General features: G+C 48.8%; 1 protein-coding gene across 1 annotated transcript; it reads left to right on the plus strand.

Moving 5' to 3' along the window:
• The first annotated feature begins 14,975 nt into the window (after positions 1-14,975).
• POGK (pogo transposable element derived with KRAB domain) lies at positions 14,976-20,254 on the plus strand. The gene is made up of 2 exons (XM_082661553.1): positions 14,976-15,984; positions 18,218-20,254. The coding sequence occupies exon 1, from the start codon at positions 14,995-14,997 to the stop codon at positions 15,970-15,972; it is 978 nt and encodes a 325-aa protein (XP_082517679.1). The 5' UTR covers positions 14,976-14,994; the 3' UTR covers positions 15,973-15,984; positions 18,218-20,254.
• Positions 20,255-20,690: the final 436 nt, after the last annotated feature.

Genomic DNA, 20,690 nt, shown 5'->3' on the forward strand with positions numbered 1-20,690 from the left:
ATATGTGGGAAAATTACTTTGAGGATTATGGTATTACTAAGATCTCAGGAAAATCCTGAACTACAATAGATCATAAGTAATCTCAAAGGACAAGGGGCATAAGTAATCTCAAAGGACATAGGGCATGAAACCATGCCCTATGAGGAACTATTGAAGAAAACAGGAACATTTAGGGGAGATTTGAAGGAACAAAACAGAGGTTTTTAAATATCGACAAGGCTGTTATGTTAGATTTGTTTTGTGTCACCTCAGAGGCTGAGACTAGGAGCAATAAATGAATATTATAGAAGAGAACGAGAGAGGGTTGTAGACATAACATATAAACTGAGAGATAAGAAGAACCAGCATGAATGGGCTGTACTGAGCTCAACTCCACTGGTGTAAAGGAAACTAGCTATTGAATTGTGTCATCTATGAGGATAAAGGTAAAGTAGGAGATTTGCCATAGCCTTATCTGCAAGTTAAAGATAAGTAGCTTCCCTATTTAAAGAAGCCCTAGACAGTCTGACATGTGAAGAGCTTGGAAGTCATCCCTCCTATTTTCACAAAAAGGAAAAATAAAAAAAAAAAAAAGCTGAACAAACTGAAAATCAACAAGTCTTAGATACATCAGGGAATTGAGGTTGCAGGACAAACTGCTACCCCGAAAACTGGAGAGACAGACAAATATGGAGGATTATAGTTTATTAGGAGCAGAAGTTGCAGCTGGAGCCTTGCAGGAACATGTAAAGGGCAATTGACTAATTATTGGCGACTGGGCCCCGACTAGCTTAAGAGATAAATTTGCCTGGCAGCCCTCACACTTTCCTGAGTTTTATGTCCAGGAGGCTCACCAGGTTCTCAGGGTGAATATGGGAGAAAAATCCCTTCATACATCCAGAAGGGGAAGGGGAAAATTAACCATTTTTAAATAAGCCCAGCGTGCTCTGTTCTCCTTAACAAAAGCCTGCTTTTAAGGAAAACTTATTTTAACAGAACTTAACCAACTCGTGTTTTACCAGAGCCTAACTGACTTGGAGGAAGGGAAAAACCCAAGTCCAACTTCTTCATCGTGTCTCAGTTAACGGGGAAGGAGGAAAAAACTGAGAAATACTTGTGAAGGTCATAGCTCAGGAACACAGTGAGCTATCCAAAGAGATGTGTGTCACTTTAGGGCTAAAAAAAAAGGGGGGTGTACATTCTCCATTTTCTCTTTCCTCTTCACTCTGATGAAGAAAATCACAAGGCCTGCCGGTGTGGCAGAGCCACAAGATGGAAGGAACATGGGGCTCTAAATCACAGCATGGAGGAGAGTCACCTGTGGACCAGGAACACCCACAGAGGACTGTTACATAAATGAAAGATAAATTTCTATTGTTTGAGCCTTTATACATTTGTGTGTCTGTTTGTAGTCTGTACAGTATGCCCCCCTTATCCATGGTTTCACTTTCCACAGTTTTAGTTACCCATAGTCTACCATGGTCTGAAAATATTAAATGGAAAACTCCAGAAATAACTCATAAGTTTTAAATTGTGCACTGTTCTGAGTAGCATGATGAATTCTTGCACCATCACCCTCCATCTTGCCTGGGACAGTGAATCATCCCTTTGTCCAGCATATCCTGCCCATTAGTCACTTAGTAGCCATTTCAATTATCAGACTGATTTGTCTCAGTATCTCAGTGCTTGTGTCAAGTGGTACTTATTTTACTTAATAATGGCTCCAAAGTGCAAGAGTAGTGATGCTGGTAATTTGGATATGCCAAAGAGAAATCACAAAGTGCTTCCTCTAAGTGAAAAGGTGAAAGTTCTCAACTCAATAAGGAAAGTAAAAAAATCATATGCTGAGGTTGCTAAGATATGGTAAGAACGAATCTTCTATTCATGAAATTGGAAAGAAGGACAAAACCCATGCTAGTTTTGCTGCTGCACCTCAAACTGCAAAAATTATGGTCACGGTGTATGATAAGTGCTCAGTTAAGATGGAAAAGGTATTAAATTTGTGGGTGGAAGACATGAACAGAAAATGATCCAGTACTAACTGTGGTTTCAAGCAGCCACTGGGGGTCTTAGATCATGTCCCCTGCGAACAAGGGGGGACTACTGTACTACACTCAGTACTACAATTCTCTTTGCTTTTTTTCTAGAGAGACCTCTACCTGTTCCTTAATCCTCTGAGTTTCTCTAACAACACACTGCCTCTCCAGGAACCTTTTAACCCTTCCAAGAACTGTCCGGAGCAGGGTTTCCCTTACCATTTTATCAAGATCTCCCAGGAATAGTTTCAGGCTTTACTGGGAATATGAATGTAGAGGTCATATCTTGATCTTCCTCTGAGGTGCCAGAATCCCAGGGAAGAGACCTTCTAGGACCCATGTTCAGGACTCACATGTAGTCACTTCCACCTACATCCAATCGGCCAAAGCATGTCACATGGCCATGCCAAGTGAAGGGGCATTGAAGTACGTTCTGCACAACTGAGACCTCAGCAAGGTGTGCTATGTAACAGCAGGGTGTACTACCACAGAAGCACAAAGAAGCAAGACCATTAATTCAATCTACCACAGTCCCTGAGAGATGGAGCAATGGGGGCCAGTAGCTATGCTGTCTGAGGGCCATGGAGTCTGTACTGAAGGTCAGAAATGTGTATGAACCAGCAGACACTACAGTTCAAGAGGTATTTTGTGGGACTTGGGCTCTTTGGAATCCCTACGGTTTGTGTATTGCAAAAATTCAACAGAAGGAAAGATGAAGTCAGACCAATCACATTAAAGAACTACCATGTTGATGCCATGGGTGTTCTGTTCGTAATTGTTAACCACTTACTAACAGATATCCATCCTACCTAAGTACCAAAGCCACGCACCATTTCAAAGACTAGCTTCAGTCACTCCCCATTCAGACTAAGCCAAAGTCTTACGGAGAAAGGAATCACTGAATGATAGAGGTGAGGGGAAGCTCAGACAATAACTAGCTCAACCCCCTCTTTCTGAAGATGAGGAAACTCAGGCAGAGACAAGTGATGTGACTTAGCCACAAACATGAATGTCTGCAGTGTATTGTGCTGACCCCAGCACTTTGTTCCTATGAGTAAGTCGTGTTAGCAGTTGTGGACTTCTACAAAGGTGGGCCTGTGACAATAATTGAGATCACGGGGCTGTGGGTTCAAAGTCAAGAATTCAGGTGGGACACTGTTGGTTGGCCTCTTCCCAGGGAAAACCTAATCAAAGCAGCATGAGAACAGTGGGGCTCTCAGAGCCTAAAACCCTAGCATAATATTCCTCTTTGGTTATCTCATAACCCGTATCAATACTTTTTTTGTAAGAAGGTGAGCTGTCAGCAGTGCCCCTAGTACTCTTCTCCTTCCTGACTCCCTCACCTTTCCATTTGAACCAGCCATTTTCTCAGAAAAGATGGGAATGTCAATCAGTTTGAGCTAAGATGTCACACTTGCTCTAAAAATATTAACTTTATACACAAAAAGAATTGTGCGTAAAAACAAACAAAAAATCCTAATATCTACCTCTCTCCCAGTATTTGAATTGACTGCTCTCCATCGATTAGACCTCTTTGGTCTTGGTCTTTGGTTGTCCGCCATAATTACACTTCAAAGATGCGACTGTCATACTATATTTTATATATTGAGAGCTCCACAGTTCCACTGTAGCCTCTCCACGGCAGAGAGAAATCAAAGTCACATATAAATAAATACAAGAATGGCGACAAAAACTTGGAGAAATCTTTCCCTGCAGGCACTCAGTTCTCAGGGACAGTCTGAAAATTTTGACAAAATTCTCTCCTTGACCAAATTTTAGTCAGGCTCCTCTGAACCCTCTTTTCCACTAGGCCTCTACATGGGACACATACACACCCCCTCCGGTCCTCAGCCCTCCCAGCACAGAGAGAGCCCCCCCACCCTGGATATCTGATCAACCTGGCTTGCCATCAGCAAGCATCCCGTTAAATCGGTTTAGCAAGAGTCCCTCTACCCTTCTTGTCTCCTCTTAGTATTCTACCCACTGACCTCCTCACTCCCAGGTGGGTGATAATTCCCCAACTGGTCTTTGCTGTATTCAGAGTTGAGCCGGAGAGCTCAGCTCTATTGCGATAGTCTTGCCAGCTATCTCAATAATCCCGAATAAAGTCCTACTTTTCCGCTTTAACAATTGTCAGAATAATTTCTTCTTTAATGAGCTCCCAACAAAAATACCAAACCCGGGATCTTTTTCTAGAATGAGAAGCGATTCAGGGCTTCTCCGCTCACTTTTGTTGTATTGTCCACAGAGCTGCACGCAAATTCTTTGAACATTTTGGAGAAGATCCTGCTTTAGAGTTACTTCCTCCATGGCATTACACACTTGGGATTTAACACGCAACAACTACAAAAATCAGGAAGTTCCTTCAACATGTATATTACGTACGAAGTTCTGAACATATGCCTGCCAGAATATGCATGCTTCCCGAAAGATCCTAGACCCCTCCACACTCCCCCCAACCCCCTCGCTGGTCTACTCTTCATAACACATTCCTTGAAGCATGCCTTGGAGTGCCTCGAGTGCTCGTCCAAGCAAGTGCAAAGCAGTGGTTCATGCAAATAAGCGCATGAACGTGTGCACCCAGGCTACATTCAGTTCAAACATAAATCCGGGCTCTTCCTGCCTCATCTATGCCGAGGTCGCACATGGTGCACAGGAAACTGCACCAGGGGAAGCAGAGAGGGCAGAGAGCACTACTCCGGCCAGCGAGGCGGAGCCGGGCGGAGGGTCGGGAGCTCAGCCAAGAGGAGCGCGCGGCGCGGACCGGCCGGAAGCCACGCCGGGAGGAGGGTCGGGAGCTGGCGCGGGCGCCGTCCCCCGGCGCCGCCGCGGCCCGCTGACATCAGCCGCGCTCCTCCCCTCGCCTCCCAACACCCTCAGCTCCCGGCCGGACCCTCCCTCCTCCCACCACGTGTCCTCCCCGCTCCCTCCCGAGGGGCCGCGCGCACGGGAAGCCGGAGAGACGGAAAGGATGGCGCTGTGACAGCCGGGCCGGAGCCCTCGGCGTCTCCACCGCGGCCCCGGCCCACGCCCCGGCTCTCGGCCCGGAGGTGAGTGCGCGCGGGCGGGGCGGGGGCCGGGGGCGGCATGGCCCCTCCCTCAGGCCCCCGGCGGTCGGGCCGCGGCGGGGGCGGGGGGTCCCGAGGCTGCAGCTGCAACTGCCGCCGCCACTGCCTTTGTTGCGGGCCCGCCGGGGAAGGCAGGCGGCGCCGGCCCCAGCCGCTCGGCAGGTGCGCTGGGGCCGGGAGCTGGCCAGGCGGGGAGATGGGCCGGGCCGGGCGCGGGCAGGGGGTCGGCAGGAGCGCTCCCGGCGCGGGGCCGCGGAGAAAGGGAAATGGGACAAGATGGCTGGAGAAACCGGAGCGCGCCCGGGGGCGCGGCAGCGGCGGCGGGCGGGGCGCCGGGCGGGTGGGCGGTGGCGGGGCAGAGGATACCTCTTCGCCTGCACCTTCGCCGCGGGGCGGCGCCCCCACCCCCCCATCTCCCTCCCGGGAGCCGGCGGGGGAGGCCGCGGCCAAGTTCGGGCCCCAGCTCCAGGGATCTGAAGCCTGTTCCACCCGCCCCAGACCTATCCTGCCGCATTCGCCCGTCCTTTTTGAAAATATCGAAGGAGCAGACTTTGAACTCCGGAAGGACCTTTTCTTTGGAAGCCCGGGAGAATGTGGCCCACAAGATGCGCGCTCACTCCACACCTAGGAATTGCCCGCGCCCCTAGAGGGCAGGAGCGCGGCCCTTTGTACTGGCCTAGGAGCTGGGCGAGAGAATTTGCAGAAGAGAATTTGCGGCCCAGAGGCAGCGAGTCTTCCCGGTGGCGGTGGGCCCCAGAGCCTGGCCCCAGCTGATTTCTGCACCTTCTTGCGTGTCCAGGCATTACCCCTCACTAAGGATCACCGACTCCTGGGCTTGGAAAGTCGCTTAAGGCAGAACAGTCTTATTTTCTGACCTGGCTTATGGACAGAACCTTTGAATCTGGAAAATCCAGGTACTCTGGGCCACCCAACCTCCTGATGCTGAACTGGCCCTGTAGGAACAACCCAGTTGAGCGAGTGCTCTATCTGTGTTCAAATGCCTTCATTGAAAGGAAGCCAATACCGCTGTCTTGCTGCCAATTCCATGTTTGGGTGGCACTGGCTGTGAGAAAGTTCTGCCATTTGATGCACTCTTTAAAACCTCTTCTTGGAATGTTTACTCAGTGGCCTGCTCTGCCTTTGGGTCTCTACAGAACCAGTCTGGTCTGTCTTACACAGATAGCTTTTTAAATATTTGAAGGCAGCCAGGTATGCTATCTGCCTGCAACCCTCTTCTTATCATAATTAAATATGTCACCTTCCAGCTTCCTGGTGCTTTCCCTGAAACCCTTCCTCCCCAGGCCTGGCCCTGTCCCCTTCCATTGTTGCAGCTGAACTGTGCTTGGGGCTAAAAAGGTTTGTGTAGCCTGAGCTGCCCCCATCACAGACTTTAAAGAGTTCACACTAGCATCTGATTTTTCTGAACTGAATCTTACTTGCAGAGATGGAGTCCACAGCCTACCCTCGCAATCTGACCCTGAAAGAAGAGGAAGAAGAAGAAGAGATTCAGAGCCGGGACCTGGAGGATGGCCCCACAGATATGCAGAAAGTCCGAATCTGCTCAGAGGGCGGATGGGTAAGTAAGAAGGTGTGGAGTCCACACACAGCTGTGAGGGGCAGGCCTGGGAGCCAGGCTTGTATTAAGTCTCTTCCTCAAGCAGACATAGGAAGTAAAAATAGCCTAGCCCAGCCCGGTGTGTTTGCATTCCTGAGAAAACAGTTCTGTGGCTTTAAAAGGCACAGCGAAGAATGGAACTGGTTCTGGGAACAGTCCCTTCAGGCACGCAGCTTCAAGCACACCATCAGGATCGGGAGTCCAAGAGGCCACGACTGTGTCTCTCTCCTGTACCCGTGGATTCCCTGTATCCTGCTCAATGCCAGGCACCTTGTAGACACCAACTAAATCTCTGCTGGCCTGGGTGAAAGAAAAATTGTCCTGGCATTTGTTAAGATGATAAGGAAGACTATTCAGGACTATTGAGATAGGTTTCAAGACTGTCACAATAGGGGAGAGAGATCGGGCTCAGCAAGTGGGGATTTATAGCCAAGGAGCAGCGCGGAGGGCTCAGTGGTTGGAAAATTACTAAGAGGAGACATCCACGGTGGAGGGTTCTTTCTAAACTGACTTAGCAGGATTCTTGCTAAAACTGGTCTGGGCAGACTGAGAACCGGAGGGGGGTGTGTATGTGTCCAAGATAGAGGCCTAGTGGAGAAGAGGGCTCAGAGGAGCCTGGCCAAAGTTTGGGTGAGGAGAGAGTCTTTATCACCTACCGCTGGTTGAAGGGAACCATTTAAACCATTTAAGTAAGTCTTGGGGCACTGAACTGACGTGAGGAGAGCTTTATGGGACGAGGCCAGTTGACACAGGAGAGAGCTGCATTTCCAGCTGGTCCTGGATGGAGGGGTTGCGATAGTAGGCAGCAGTGAATAGGGAGCATATCCAAACAGCATAGTGTGATAGAATTAGAGTAAACTTATAAAAGTGTAAATGCAACAGATATTAATAGTCATCGTTATGTACATTATTCACAGTACTTACTGGACTTTATGATAATTGGGCATGAATGGTAAACATTTTAAAGAAGCAACAAAATGACATTCCTTTTCTCTGCTTAGTTTTCCACTGTGTATGAATGTCATCGGTATACATATCCTTTGTTTCCAGTGAGAGATCTGTATTCATAGAATCATGGTCCTTCCAAACTATCCAGTCCCGCTCCGCTCCCACTGCATGGGGTGCAGCAAGGTTATCTATTTTGCTCCTAGGATACACATGTACACTGACATTTGTTCTTAAAAACACCTCTTGAGCTGGAACCTTAAAAGTACTTCATTTTGTTGTATGTATATTATACTTCAATTAAAAATATTTAAAGCAGTACGACACCAGGCTCTGGGTTTTCTCATCTAGCTATGGAGCCTGGATTGCATTTGTCTCTTCAGCCCACCCTGGCCTCCTCCCCAGTTCAGATCCATGCAGCTGGGGAGATTTTGGAGAGCAGGCATCCGTCCTATCTAGCCCTGAGCAAGAACTCATGGCTTTGAGGCTGCATTGGCCAACCGAGAACATCTAGACAGAATGGAGAAGTGCGCAAAGCAGGTGCAGTAGAAGCGCACATAAGAGTGTATTGGGACAACACAGAGAGGAGCAAGGTGAAGCCCATGCTTGGCTGGGAAAGAAGGAGGTAACCAGAGGAGCTGGAGGAGGGGGACTGGCATGTGTGGCACCCAGGCAGCCTGCCATCCATCCGCAGCTACTGAGCACAGTGCTGGGTGTTATTAAGGCAAGATCCCTAGTCTCGCGGGGGTACTAGTCTTGTGAGGAAGATAGGGAAGTAAATGTAATTAACTGCACAGTATTTGGAGTTCTGTGGGGGAAGATGGGCTCTCCTGCAGGCTGGAGAAGGCAGGCAGGGACCTGGTTGGAGCAGTAGGCAGTTTTGCCCCCAGCCCCATCCCTCCCAGGGACGTCTGGGTGGAGACGTCTTTGGTTGTCATGACTCGGGGTGGGGCTTGGGGAGTGGGAGATCCTACAGGCATCTCCTGGGTAGAGGCCAGGGATGCTGCTACCCATCGGTGATGCACAGGACAGCTCCCACAACGAACAATTATCTGGCCAAACATGTCAGCAGTGCTGAGGTGGGAAAACCCCTGCTCTAGAGCATTAAAACTAGGGGAAGAAAAGAATCGAATATGCATTTTGGTTGTTGGGGATTGTGTTAGAGTGATCAATAAAAGCTTTTCCAACCAAAGAATCAGGCTGTATATTAGGGTAATATTTCGTGGGAGAACTGGAGTAGAAATCCAATTTCAAGTAGAAAAAAGGGAAAGTGTACTTTGAACCAAGCCTTCGGCCTAGGTGGAACCAGCCAAGGGAAGGGAGGGTCTTGCCCTCGAGGCAGCCAGAAGCAAAAGCACTGGAGAGGAAAGCTCGTGTGTGCAGAGTCCAGAGCAGCTCCTGCAGCTGGAGCCCGCAGTGGAGTCCGGGAGTGGAGGGGATGGGCGAGAGAAGCAGAGGGGGCCAGGGGACCGAGCCAGCCCTGCGGGGGAGTGTGCTGCGCCCAGGAGTCTGAGCTCCCTCCCTAGCAGCTCTGAGGGAGAAGTCCTCGGCTCGTCTTTCTATCGTCTTTCTAAGGGACGTTAGGGTTTGCTGCCGCCACCAGGCAGAGGCCACTTGGCCTAAGTGGCCTGCTGAGAAAGCACGGGCTTGGGAGTCCGACTTGCTAACTCTGTGACCTTGGGCAAGATACTTATCAGCCCTGTTTCCTCACCCATAAAACTGGGGTGGTGATCCCCGTATCCCTGTAGTATTTAAAGGATTCAATAAGGTAACACATTTAACCACGTAAGAGGGAGTGCCCTACACAGTGCCTGGCATACAGCAGGCGCTCTATCAGTGCACCGGTCCCAGCCCCCTAAGTGCTGTCTTCGCTGGGTGCAGCGAGCCTGGGCAGCATGTAAGTACTCTAGGACGGTTACCCTTGGAGATAAGCGTTGGAATGCCAGCTCGTGGGACCGAGTGAGGCAGCACACACAAGCTGAAGGAAGAACACCTGTCTGATGAGTCCTTGACCTTCTGAGGGAAGGGAGGAAGGCGGGGATCGAGGGCCTCTACCTGTGAGGCCAAGCAAGTGTGTCCAGGGGTTGGATGGCGGCTGCCTGATTTCTGAGTTTGGCCCAGGGCTGGCCCTGTTTACCTTCTGCTGTGCTTGGCTAGATAAAAGGCCTCTGTGGAGAGAGGGGAGGCCTGCACAGCAGGGCCTGGCTGAAGCCTTGCTCAATTCTCACAGAAGGTTGCTGTGAGGAGAATTCCTAAGCCACTGCACTGCGCGCCTCTGGAACATAATGTGGGCTTGTCTGAGGATCCTCCGGGGCTCAGTCCTAAATGGGAGGAGATGAATCCAACCTCAGCCTCCAGCTGCCTTCTCACCACTCCAGGGCTGCTGATATATTTACCAGGCCCAGGACGTGTTACCTTTTACAAGGATCGACGTGGGTAGCCCCTCTGCAATGACAGGCATAGCCAGTCCTGTGTCCTGTTTTATCAGCAAAGGGAAAGGGCCTATAAATAGGTATGGCCTAGATCTGGAATTTCCTAGGGAGAGAAAAGGCCAAAGGGAGAGTTGTTTAAAAGCCTGGGAAGTGGGATGGGGTGGGATGGAAAATTCCTGGCTGCCTGGCTTTCCAGATTGATGGAGTCTGAGCGGAGCCCAGAGACCAATCCGTTTGTACCTCCTGGTATTTGACACTAGGGATTTTTGTCCATTCTTACTCCAAAGAGTAAGTTCAGTCTTGTGACAGATACATTTTAACGATTGTTTGAAACTATTCCAAGCGGAATAAGAGACGTCCAGGGGTTATTTGCTTAAATCTTTGATTCAAAGAACACATTTTTAAGGGATTACTACCTACAGGAAGTGTTCTAGGCTTAGGGAAACAAAACAGAATAAGCCCAGAGTACTGCCCTCAGTGAGCCAATATTCTAGTGGAAGAAGCAGACAGGTAAGCCAAGAGGACTCTGCAGTGTGATAAGTGCCATCAGAGCCTTCAGCCCAGGGCGTCACAGGGCACACAGCTTGGGTTGGGACCAGTTTCCTGGGGAACAGGATGTCTGGGCTGAGTCTTGGAAAGTGGGTGGGTGTCAGCCAGGCCAAGAATGGGGAGGACCTCCGAGGCAGCAGAGCACCATGTGCGCACACACAGAGGGTGCGAGGATGGTTTGTTCAGGGAACTGCAGCAGCTGTGTACTGCTGAGCGTGTGCGGGGTGGGAGCGGAGGCCTGCCAGCTGGTGACCTGGGAGACCCCTCTGCCCTCTGTGAGGGCGGGAGCCTTGAAGTCAGACAGTGCTGTGTCCCACTCTCAACCCTGCCGTTATTGGCTGTGTGACTTTGGGCCAGAAACGGGGCTGCTCTGAGCCAGTTTCCTCCTTAATTAAATGGGGCTGTGGGGGGAATAAGGGAAGCAGTTACAGGGCCTTTCCTAGGAGGTTCTCCCTGTGTGGAAGGGGCTGTGATGCGGGGGAGGGACGAGGTGGGCTTCGTGCGTAAGGAAGAAGGGCCAGGAGATCTAGATGATTGACGGCCGGGGGCCTGAAGAAGCTGCAGGTGGTGCAGACACTGAACTTTTGTAAGCAGATGGAAAACAGTACTCTGATCCCCCAGGCCCTAGATTCAGCTATGGGGAGTAGCTGTGAAAGCAGCAGCCCAGATCCCTTACCATTGAATACGATGAACTTTGGAGTAGGATTTTTAATGACTGAAGGAAAACACATAGTAAAAAGAAAAGCAGAGAGTTGAACAAGAGGGGGTCGGTCTGGGTGCCTTGGCTGCGTTTGGCTTCTCAGGCACCCCCGTCCCACTGGCCCATGGGGATGGGGAGGTAGGTGAGCCCGGGAGCGGGCAGTAGAGCGCTCTTCTCTGGCCTTAGGGCTTCCTGCTGCGGGTCTAGGCACGGAAGCAAAGCAGTCTGCTCTAGTATCTCATTACATAAATTGAAGCTCTAATTAGCCCTTCTGTCCTCCTCCTCGTGGATTGGAAAAGGCCGGCCGAAGCCCCTTCTCTCACTGGCCCCTCCCTGGCAGCGTTGGGTTCTGAGTCAGAAACCGGGGCTAGTGCCCTGCAAATGGAGACTAGTGCCCAGGAGGCCCCCAGCACCCTCCTGGGCTGAGGATCTGTGACCAAGGGAGAGAGCAGGGTTGTGTTGGTGGGGCAGCTGTCTCGGGGTGTTTCCTCGAGCGTGGTTGGTTCTGGCTCTGGATGGGGGCTGAGCCGTGATCGGCTCTCCCTGCTGTATGTGAGAACCCAGTGTCTCCCAACCAGTACGGGGGACTTTTCTTCTCAAGGTGCTGCTCTCCTTATCTGTGGATGCTGGGGGAGGAAAGCACTCAGCAGGGCACGGGAGACCTTGTTTTTGTCTTGGTGTTGCTTCTCGGAGGAGCCGTGTGACTCAGGACAGACGTTTCCCCGGGCCCAAGCCCTCGCCTGTGAGATGCGGGTGTGTGATCTGTGTCTGCATGTGCCTACTAGTCGCTGAGAAAGGCCTGTTCACTGTTGCAGGTGCCAGCCCTATTCGATGAGGTGGCCATATATTTTTCCGATGAGGAGTGGGACGTTTTGACGGAGCAGCAAAAGGCCCTGTACCGGGAGGTCATGAGGATGAATTATGAAACTGTCCTGTCCCTGGGTAAAGCTTTGTTTTCCTTTGTCTCCTAGAAGCTCTGAGCCCAGAGAATTGTTTCCACGTCTCTCTTCTCTGGTGTATCCAACATCCCTCTCTCCTGAACTTGGAGTCTGTCCCCTCAATGCCTGTGCCCATTTAATTTCCTGTTTTTGATTTAGGCAGGATATACATATTGTGTCCTTCTACTCAGCGGCTTGTGCCAGCTCTCAGAACCATCCTCATTCAACCCAGGCATTCTCATCAAAAAAAGAAAAAATAAGACATAATCTAAGAAATGTCACCATGGGTCTGCGCCTGTGCTTCATATGTTCCTTAGGAGGGAAGGCAGGCCTCATTGTTACCCTGTCAGCCTTAGAAGCTTGGGGACATATCCTCAAAGAATCCTTGCTCCCTTCCCAGCATTGATATCCATATTATTGGAATGTAACCATATTATTAGAATGTAACCATTTGGAGGGATCTCCTCATTTGCTCATATGGGTACCAGAGTGCTCATTAGATCCGTGGCTGCACCCACCCACTTCCCTGCTAAATGCAGTTCCTTTTTGTTGTTGCTAGTACATTAGCAGAGATTCATAAATTCCCTTGGACAGACCTATTTCCCATCATATTTTTTCTTTAAGTATCCCTGAGCCCTTTCCCCCCGCCTTTCATAAATCTGCATATTGAGAAGACTGTGGTGGGGTGGGAGTGGAGGGGAGGGTTTCTTAAGTATTATAAAGTACTTATTTTGGCAGTGTTCCAAGACAGTAACACACAGCTGTTACCTGTTCTATTTCCTATAAACAGAATTCCCATTCCCTAAGCCCGACATGATCACTCGGTTGGAAAGGGAGGAGGAGTCTCAGAATTCTGACGAATGGCAGTTCCAGGGAGGAACCTTTGCAGGTACTATGATTAACCCAATTCAACATCCATCCAATGGGAGAATAATGAAGATGAATTTTAAGTTTCCAGGTACATTCTGTGGGGTATTTAAGAGTAAGGCAAGGTTGTGAGGCAGAAAGATTATGGGCTTTGGAGTTTCAGAATCTCCTTTCCTACGCTATGTGACCTTAGGCGACTTCATCCACCTCTCTGAGCCTCCATTTCTTCACCTGTCGACTGTCAGTAATAAGTCTCAACATGCACCTTTGTATGCAGGTGAACCAAAGTGAAGTTTGTGTGGCTTTGGTCCAGCGCACATCCTGGGTGCCTCGGTGGCACACCACACACCTCTGAAAACTAAGGAAAATAGTGTGACGAAGCATGCATCCAGGGTTATTTACTTGGCTTCCTGTCTCCTTAATCTTGGATAGAAAAAGCAATAGCAGCTGTAGTACATGCTTGAGCAAATATGTCTAAAGAAGCACTCAGTCTTTTATCAAGAAATATAGTTAGAGGGCAGGCGTTGGAAAAATACAGCTTCCCAACAGCCTGAGTGGTTTGATTTGCCTTCTCTCTATAAGTAATAGTTTAAAATGCTGTCTTTCATTGATTCCAAGACACGTTTTTCCCTCATCACTTTAACATCTCTGCAGTTGAGAATGCCTCTTAAAATTGATGGCGTGCTATAGTTTCACTAGTAGCTTTTTTTTTCTTACTGGCATATAATGGTGCATCTTGCAATTGATGGCATCTTAGTTCTGGTGAGATATGGTAATTTCCGTGAGTCGTGTTCAGCTTCTGTGGCCACCTTCTGAACAGAAACATACAGTGAAACCCAGTTCTGACATTGGTATGCAAGAACCATACTTCTGCCTGATAAGCTTAACTTTGCTAAGTGTGGTATTGCTATAGGTTTTCTTGGTTTAAGGGATATGATTCAGCCCATGATGATACAAATTCTGTAACATTACGTGGTAATATGGGTTATAATTGGCTTCTCGTCCAGGTAAAGGTTATTTTGACCCAAGCATGGCCCACACAGTTGGTATGTGATCCAAGCTTGTTGCCTGTATTCAGTTTCCAGCTCTGCCACTTCCTAGCTCAGCTACCTTGATGCATTACTTAATTTCTCTAGACTCACGTGCAAAGACGAAATAATCAGTTATTGTGAGAATTAGATGGGGTAATCCATGGGAATTGGCACGGGGGTAAGGACTTCGTGTTATCTGTTATTAGAGCTACTGCTTTTAGTGAATTTGAGATTAAGGTATTCTTGGTATTTCGACCAAAAAAAAAAAAAAATCAGGGAATGAGCCAGAAGTCATTTTACTTACGGGCACTATCTTTGCCCCTCCCTGTCTGTCTGCCAGAAAATGAAGAATCTGACGTGAAGCCCCCAGACTGGGTGGGCCCGATGAACACGGCCTCCCAGTTTCCGCAGCCTCAGCACCTGGACAGCTATGGCCTCCGTCTGCCTCGGGACATCACAGAGCTGCCCGAGTGGGGCGAGGGGTACCCCTTCTACATGGCTGTGGGCTTCCCCGGGTACGACCTCTCGGCAGACGACCTGGCCGGGAAGTTTCAGTTCAGCCGGGGCATGCGCCGCAGTTACGACGCAGGGTTCAAGTTAATGGTGGTGGAGTACGCCGAGAGCACCAACAACTGCCAGGCGGCCAAGCAGTTCGGGGTGCTGGAAAAAAACGTCCGCGACTGGCGCAAAGTGAAGCCGCAGCTGCAGAACGCCCACGCCATGCGGCGCGCCTTCCGGGGCCCCAAAAACGGGCGCTTCGCCCTGGTGGACCAGCGCGTGGCCGAGTACGTTCGATACATGCAGGCCAAAGGGGACCCCATCACCAGGGAGGCCATGCAGCTGAAAGCTCTGGAGATTGCCCAGGAGATGAACATTCCGGAGAAAGGGTTCAAGGCCAGCCTGGGCTGGTGTCGAAGAATGATGCGAAGGTATGACTTGTCTCTGCGGCATAAGGTACCGGTGCCCCAGCAGCTGCCGGAAGACCTGACCGAGAAGCTCGTCACCTACCAGCGGAGCGTCCTGGCTCTGCGCAGGGCACACGACTACCAGGTGGCTCAGATGGGGAATGCTGATGAGACGCCCATTTGCTTAGAGGTGCCCTCGAGGGTGACTGTGGACAACCAGGGTGAAAAGCCCGTCTTGGTCAAGACGCCAGGCAGGGAGAAACTGAAAATCACCGCCATGCTTGGTGTCTTGGCAGATGGGAGGAAGTTACCTCCGTACATCATTCTGAGGGGCACATACATCCCCCCCGGGAAGTTCCCCAGCGGCATGGAAATCCGCTGTCACCGGTACGGGTGGATGACGGAGGACTTGATGCAGGACTGGCTGGAAGTGGTGTGGAGGCGGAGAACCGGTGCAGTGCCCAAGCAGCGAGGGATGCTGATCCTCAACGGCTTCCGGGGCCACGCCACTGACTCGGTGAAGAGCTCCATGGAAAGCATGAACACCGACATGGTCATCATCCCGGGGGGCCTGACCTCGCAGCTGCAGGTGTTGGATGTGGTGGTCTACAAACCCCTGAATGACAGTGTCCGGGCCCAGTACTCCAACTGGCTCCTGGCGGGGAACCTGGCCCTGAGCCCCACGGGGAATGCCAAGAAGCCGCCCCTCGGCCTCTTTCTGGAGTGGGTCATGGTGGCATGGAATAGCATCTCAAGCGAATCCATCGTCCAGGGGTTCAAGAAGTGCCACATCTCCAGCAACTTGGAGGACGAGGATGACGTCCTGTGGGAAATCGAGAGCGAGCTGCCAGGAGGAGGGGAACCGCCCAAAGAGTGCGACACTGAGAGCCTGACAGAGAGCAACTGAGGGAAAGCCAAGGTAAGCAGTCGGGAGGAACTGCCCAGCGCCTACCCTGAGGGACGTGTTGGGTTCCACAGACACCTTTTCTCTTGCCATTATTTTCCTCTGTTTCCGAGAACTCTTCGAGCCCACAGTGCAGTGCTGTAGGTGACAGGCCATCAGCATTTTCACCTTTATGTGAAACTGGTTGCTTGGCTTATTTCGTGGGTACTTTGTATAATGCATGAAGTGAACAAGGAGTGAGCTCCGAGAACACTTAATCTGAGAGCTGTAATTATCGCTGAAATTATTGGGGCCTGAAAGAGCGTAGTCTGACATGGCCCCGATAAGAAAAAGTTTTGTCTGCAAAACCAAAATTTTTCTTCCCCTTATAAATTGTGCTGAACATTTAGGGCCAGTGTGTGTACCTGATTCACTTGGAGCGGCCGTGCTCGCCTTGGCTAGCCTGTAGGGCTGGGATGTAAGGACGCATGTGCCTTCAGACTGTGTACCCTGGGCCTCGGGTCTCCGTCCTGGGGTGGTCTGCAGTAGCCCAGTGGGGAAGGAAAGAAATAGCTTATGCCTGCTTCTCCCTGGGAGTTCAGAAGTGTGTTTTAAACCATCATCTCATTCTCATGACATTCACGTGGAGTGAACAATTATAATAATTTCACAGACGTTTGAAGGGTGATACTTTTAAATTGAAACTGCACCAAAAAAAAAAAAATGCTTATCTCGGGCTACAGTGAGTAAAGTCTAAGGACTAAGGACCACAGGCCCGAGAATTTTCAGTTGAGTATAGAAGGGCAACAGCTTTAAAAGGAAGTGGGGGGCTTCCCTGGTGGCGCAGTGGTTGAGAGTCCGCCTGCCGATGCAGGGGACGCAGGTTCGTGCCTCGGTCCAGGAAGATCCCACATGCTGCGGAGCGGCTGGGCCCGTGAACCATGGCCGCTGAGCCTGCACGTCCAGAGCCTGTGCTCCACGACGGGAGAGGCCACAACAGTGAGAGGCCCGTGTACCGCCAAAAAAAAAAAAAAAAAAGGAAGTGGGGAGTGGGGGGCTACCAGATATCACTAGTGGAGTGAACCTCCCCACCCGGACCCCTTGAGAGAGAGTGAACGACCACCTACAGTGGGCAACATACAGAGAGAAGAGACATTTCATTTTACCTTCTTGTTCTCATTTCCCTAATTGTCAGTTCATTTGTTCCTCCAGACAGTGTTTAATATGAAGACAGCACTCCTTTTACAGAGGACCTAAAAGTATCTTGACGGTTTTTCTTTCCTTTAAAGTATAATTAGGTATTTCCATCCTACTTGCTTCTTTCTCCAAATGAAATGCTAAGAGAAATCTTGTTACACCGCCCCCCTTCATGCTGTGTAAGTTGAAGAGTGACTTATGTCTCCTTCCCTGCCCCCAAATCAAACTGTACTCCTAACATTGAACCGCAGTGTTATTCTGAGACCCCTAGAATTACAGAGACAAGGAGAAGTTCTTACTATTACAGTCGAAATCACGAAAATTGCTTTTTCCCCTCATGTTCCCTTATTCTTCCACTCCGTGAATTCAGCCTCCCTTTTCTGCCAATCATTACACTGCCTCCACTGGATTATCAGACTTTGAATTATAGTGACTTTTTATCCTTTTTACCTTCCCGCCCCCCCTTGTTAGATAACATTTTTGTGCATTTTTAATTTTCTAAGCTATTTGCTACCCAAAGGACTGGATCAAAAACTGCCAGAGGGCTTCCCTGGTGGCACAGTGGTTGAGAGTCCGCCTGCCAATGCAGAGGACACGGGTTCGTGCCCCGGTCTGGGAAGATCACACATGCCGCAGAGCGGCTGGGCCCGTGAGCCATGGCAGCTGGGCCTGTGCGTCCGGAGCTTGTGCTCCGCAACGGAAGAGGCCGCAACAGTGAGGCCCGCGTACCGCAAAAAAAAAAAAAAAAAAAAAAAAAAAACCGCCAGAAGAGGAAAGGGAAAAAAACAATGCCGGGCTACAGCTATGTACATAGGCATTTATGTCCGATCCCAACCACTAGCTTTGGCTCATCTTGACAGCCACAGTTCTCTGTACAGCTGCCCTGTTTTTGAGCTGAGGAAGTGCCAGAAGTAGACAGAGATTCTCATCGAACAAGGCATTTTGGAGGCGACGTGGGCATAAAACGGCCTCTTCTCATCTGTTTGGAAATCTGACTAATCTGTTCTTGAAAAGTTATACCATGTCTAAAATCCAAGGGTTAACTCACACTTAGGTTCTCTCTGTTTTCCAGCAAATGAACTGTATTTGGAACAGCTGAGGAGGAAAATCCTCAAGAAGATTTCCTCACAGCATAGGTACACAGGGAGCAGCAGGAAAAGGCCATGGGGCTCAGAACAGCCCAGGTCCGGACGGCAGCCTGAGCATCCTGTCTTGGGACACCGCCCACCCTCGCCCCACGTCCATGAGGTGTCAGAAAAGTCTAGGACCCTTCACTTCGTCAGAGACATGATTAGAAAAGAAACTGCTTCTGCCTCATTTCTTGTTTTAGAGATTACTCCATGTGTCCATCAAAAGAAACCTGTAGATAGGAATGAACAAAGGTATTTCCTGGAGAAGAGGCCATTTGTTCAGCGCCAATAAGAGACTCATCATACGGGCCCAACTCCACTGGTATTTTCTGTGGAGAAAACCTCAAGTCAATGTTTTTTCTTCTGCCTTTAAAAATGCTTCCATCAGTAGAACCTGTCCCCACACAGGTCAAGACTGCAGAGAAGGCTTTGTAGAAATGGTCATTCATGTACACCTGCTACTTACACATTCCTCTTTTGGAAAAATGAGATGCTAATAACAACAACAAAATTCAGACGTACTGGCCTGGTGCCAGCAGATGGCTTTTCTGTAGACAAACTAGGTTAGTGTGGAAGATACAGATTAAAATAAACTATGCCGTTTCATTTATCTTCCCAATCTGGTTGGCAGCTAGACTTTTCTAGGGTCTCATTTAATGGCCCTGTTTTTCATTATTATTATATTTAATGATAGGGTAGCATTTAGTACACAAGCTCTTCTGTTTCTCAGGCTGCCTGCAAAAGTCACCATAAATTATCTGCTGTCTACATGGTACAAAGCTCATTGACTCATCTGATACTTGTTTTGTTAATTCCGATTCCTTTAATGTTTTTATCGCAAGGGTGGTGAGAGGGCGTGGGTCTTTGGCCACAGCTGTTTGAAGACTTCTTCTATCCTGCAGAAACAGGTGGGAGGTCTTTGAATTTTTACACTAAAGTAATGTGCATTCCCACATACGTTGAGTGTTATGAAAACATTCCTTCAAAGCTACCTGTGCTACGAAAAATATGCCAGAACCTCATAGACAAAGCCATTGTTAGAAATGTCATTCCAATGTCAGATCTGGTTAACAGGCTACCATAACCACTTTTCCTTCCTGTAGACCCAGCTCATTTGTATATTATACTTGTTCTTGGCATTTTGAAACACCTATTTCTACTCAGGTACTCATTTTCCTATTAGTGATTCACCTTCCTCATTTTTTAAAACCAGTTTTCCTCTAAGAGGGGAAATTTCACTTAACTTCTGAAATCTGAATAACTTTCAATGTTTGAATCATTTCCCCATTTGCTTTTACCTGTACTGTATTCTTTGTCATCTCAAACGGCATCTAAATCCAGCTACTTTTCATTCCAGAAGTTTTCATTCCCTCCAATTACACTTAATTTATCCTCCACTATCCTGGTTCCTGGCCCTTTCCTCTTTATGTCCTATTTTACTTGCTTTGGGAGCTTAAAGGACTTTATAAGACCTAATTTTTGGTTCCTGCATTGGAGCCGTAGTTGTCTTGCAGGGAAGAGTAGAAAATGGGTTCAACTCCTGTTTCATTCTACCAACACCTCCTTGAGTCTCATTGTCAGCTGATAGATGATGCCTTACAGGTTGCTTAGCACTGGAACTTCCCTAGAGGAATGGCTCTACTGTCAGGGTTTTTCTGGGCTCATTCTTCCACTGACTTTATTATGATCTATGCCTAACAGAGCCCCAGTACAACTATTTTGCAGAATGGCTATTACCCTAGAGTTACTATAGCACATATTGAGACACAGTTGTACTCCCCAGTAGATAGGAACTGACTCCGACAATAAACTTTGATAATAAAGACAATAGGCTCTGGTGGTTTTATTTATTATATGCTAGCCTTGTGAAAAGTCACATGTCAAACTCTTCATTTACACTTTATTCTCCACTCAGTTTGGTACCAATATATTACACCCTTGAAATAAAAAAGTCTGTTCATGGGATGGCAGTGTAAGTAATGTCGGTGTCTTTAAAGACAAATGTTACATGTGGTTTTAAACTGGCTTTTAAAGGTGGGGGAAAGGGCCCTGGCAAAAATAGCTTTTTCCCTCAATCAGTCATGTTTTGGATGCTCACAGGAAAAATCACACGAAGGAAATTCATAAAGGGATATTAATTTTAAAAGGATGGAAACATGCAGCTTGATGAACAGAAAACTTGTGTCCTGTTTTCATAAATTTCTCTCAAAATTAAAGTATGATGAACCTATATGCCCTTTCATGGTGTGCTTTTAGTCTTGACAATTTACCATGCCTGTAGATTCAATTAAATATTAATCTACTCTCCAAGAATAATCTAGACATTTTTCCTTTTTTAAGCCGTGAGAATTAAATGCTGAACCAATCTGTTGGCCACAGCATCTAAGTCTGACCCCGAAAACCAAGCTTCCTTAC

This window comes from Grampus griseus, assembly GCF_964374135.1.
Source record: "Grampus griseus genome assembly, chromosome: 1".
In the NCBI taxonomy this organism is placed as follows: Eukaryota; Metazoa; Chordata; class Mammalia; order Artiodactyla; family Delphinidae; genus Grampus; species Grampus griseus.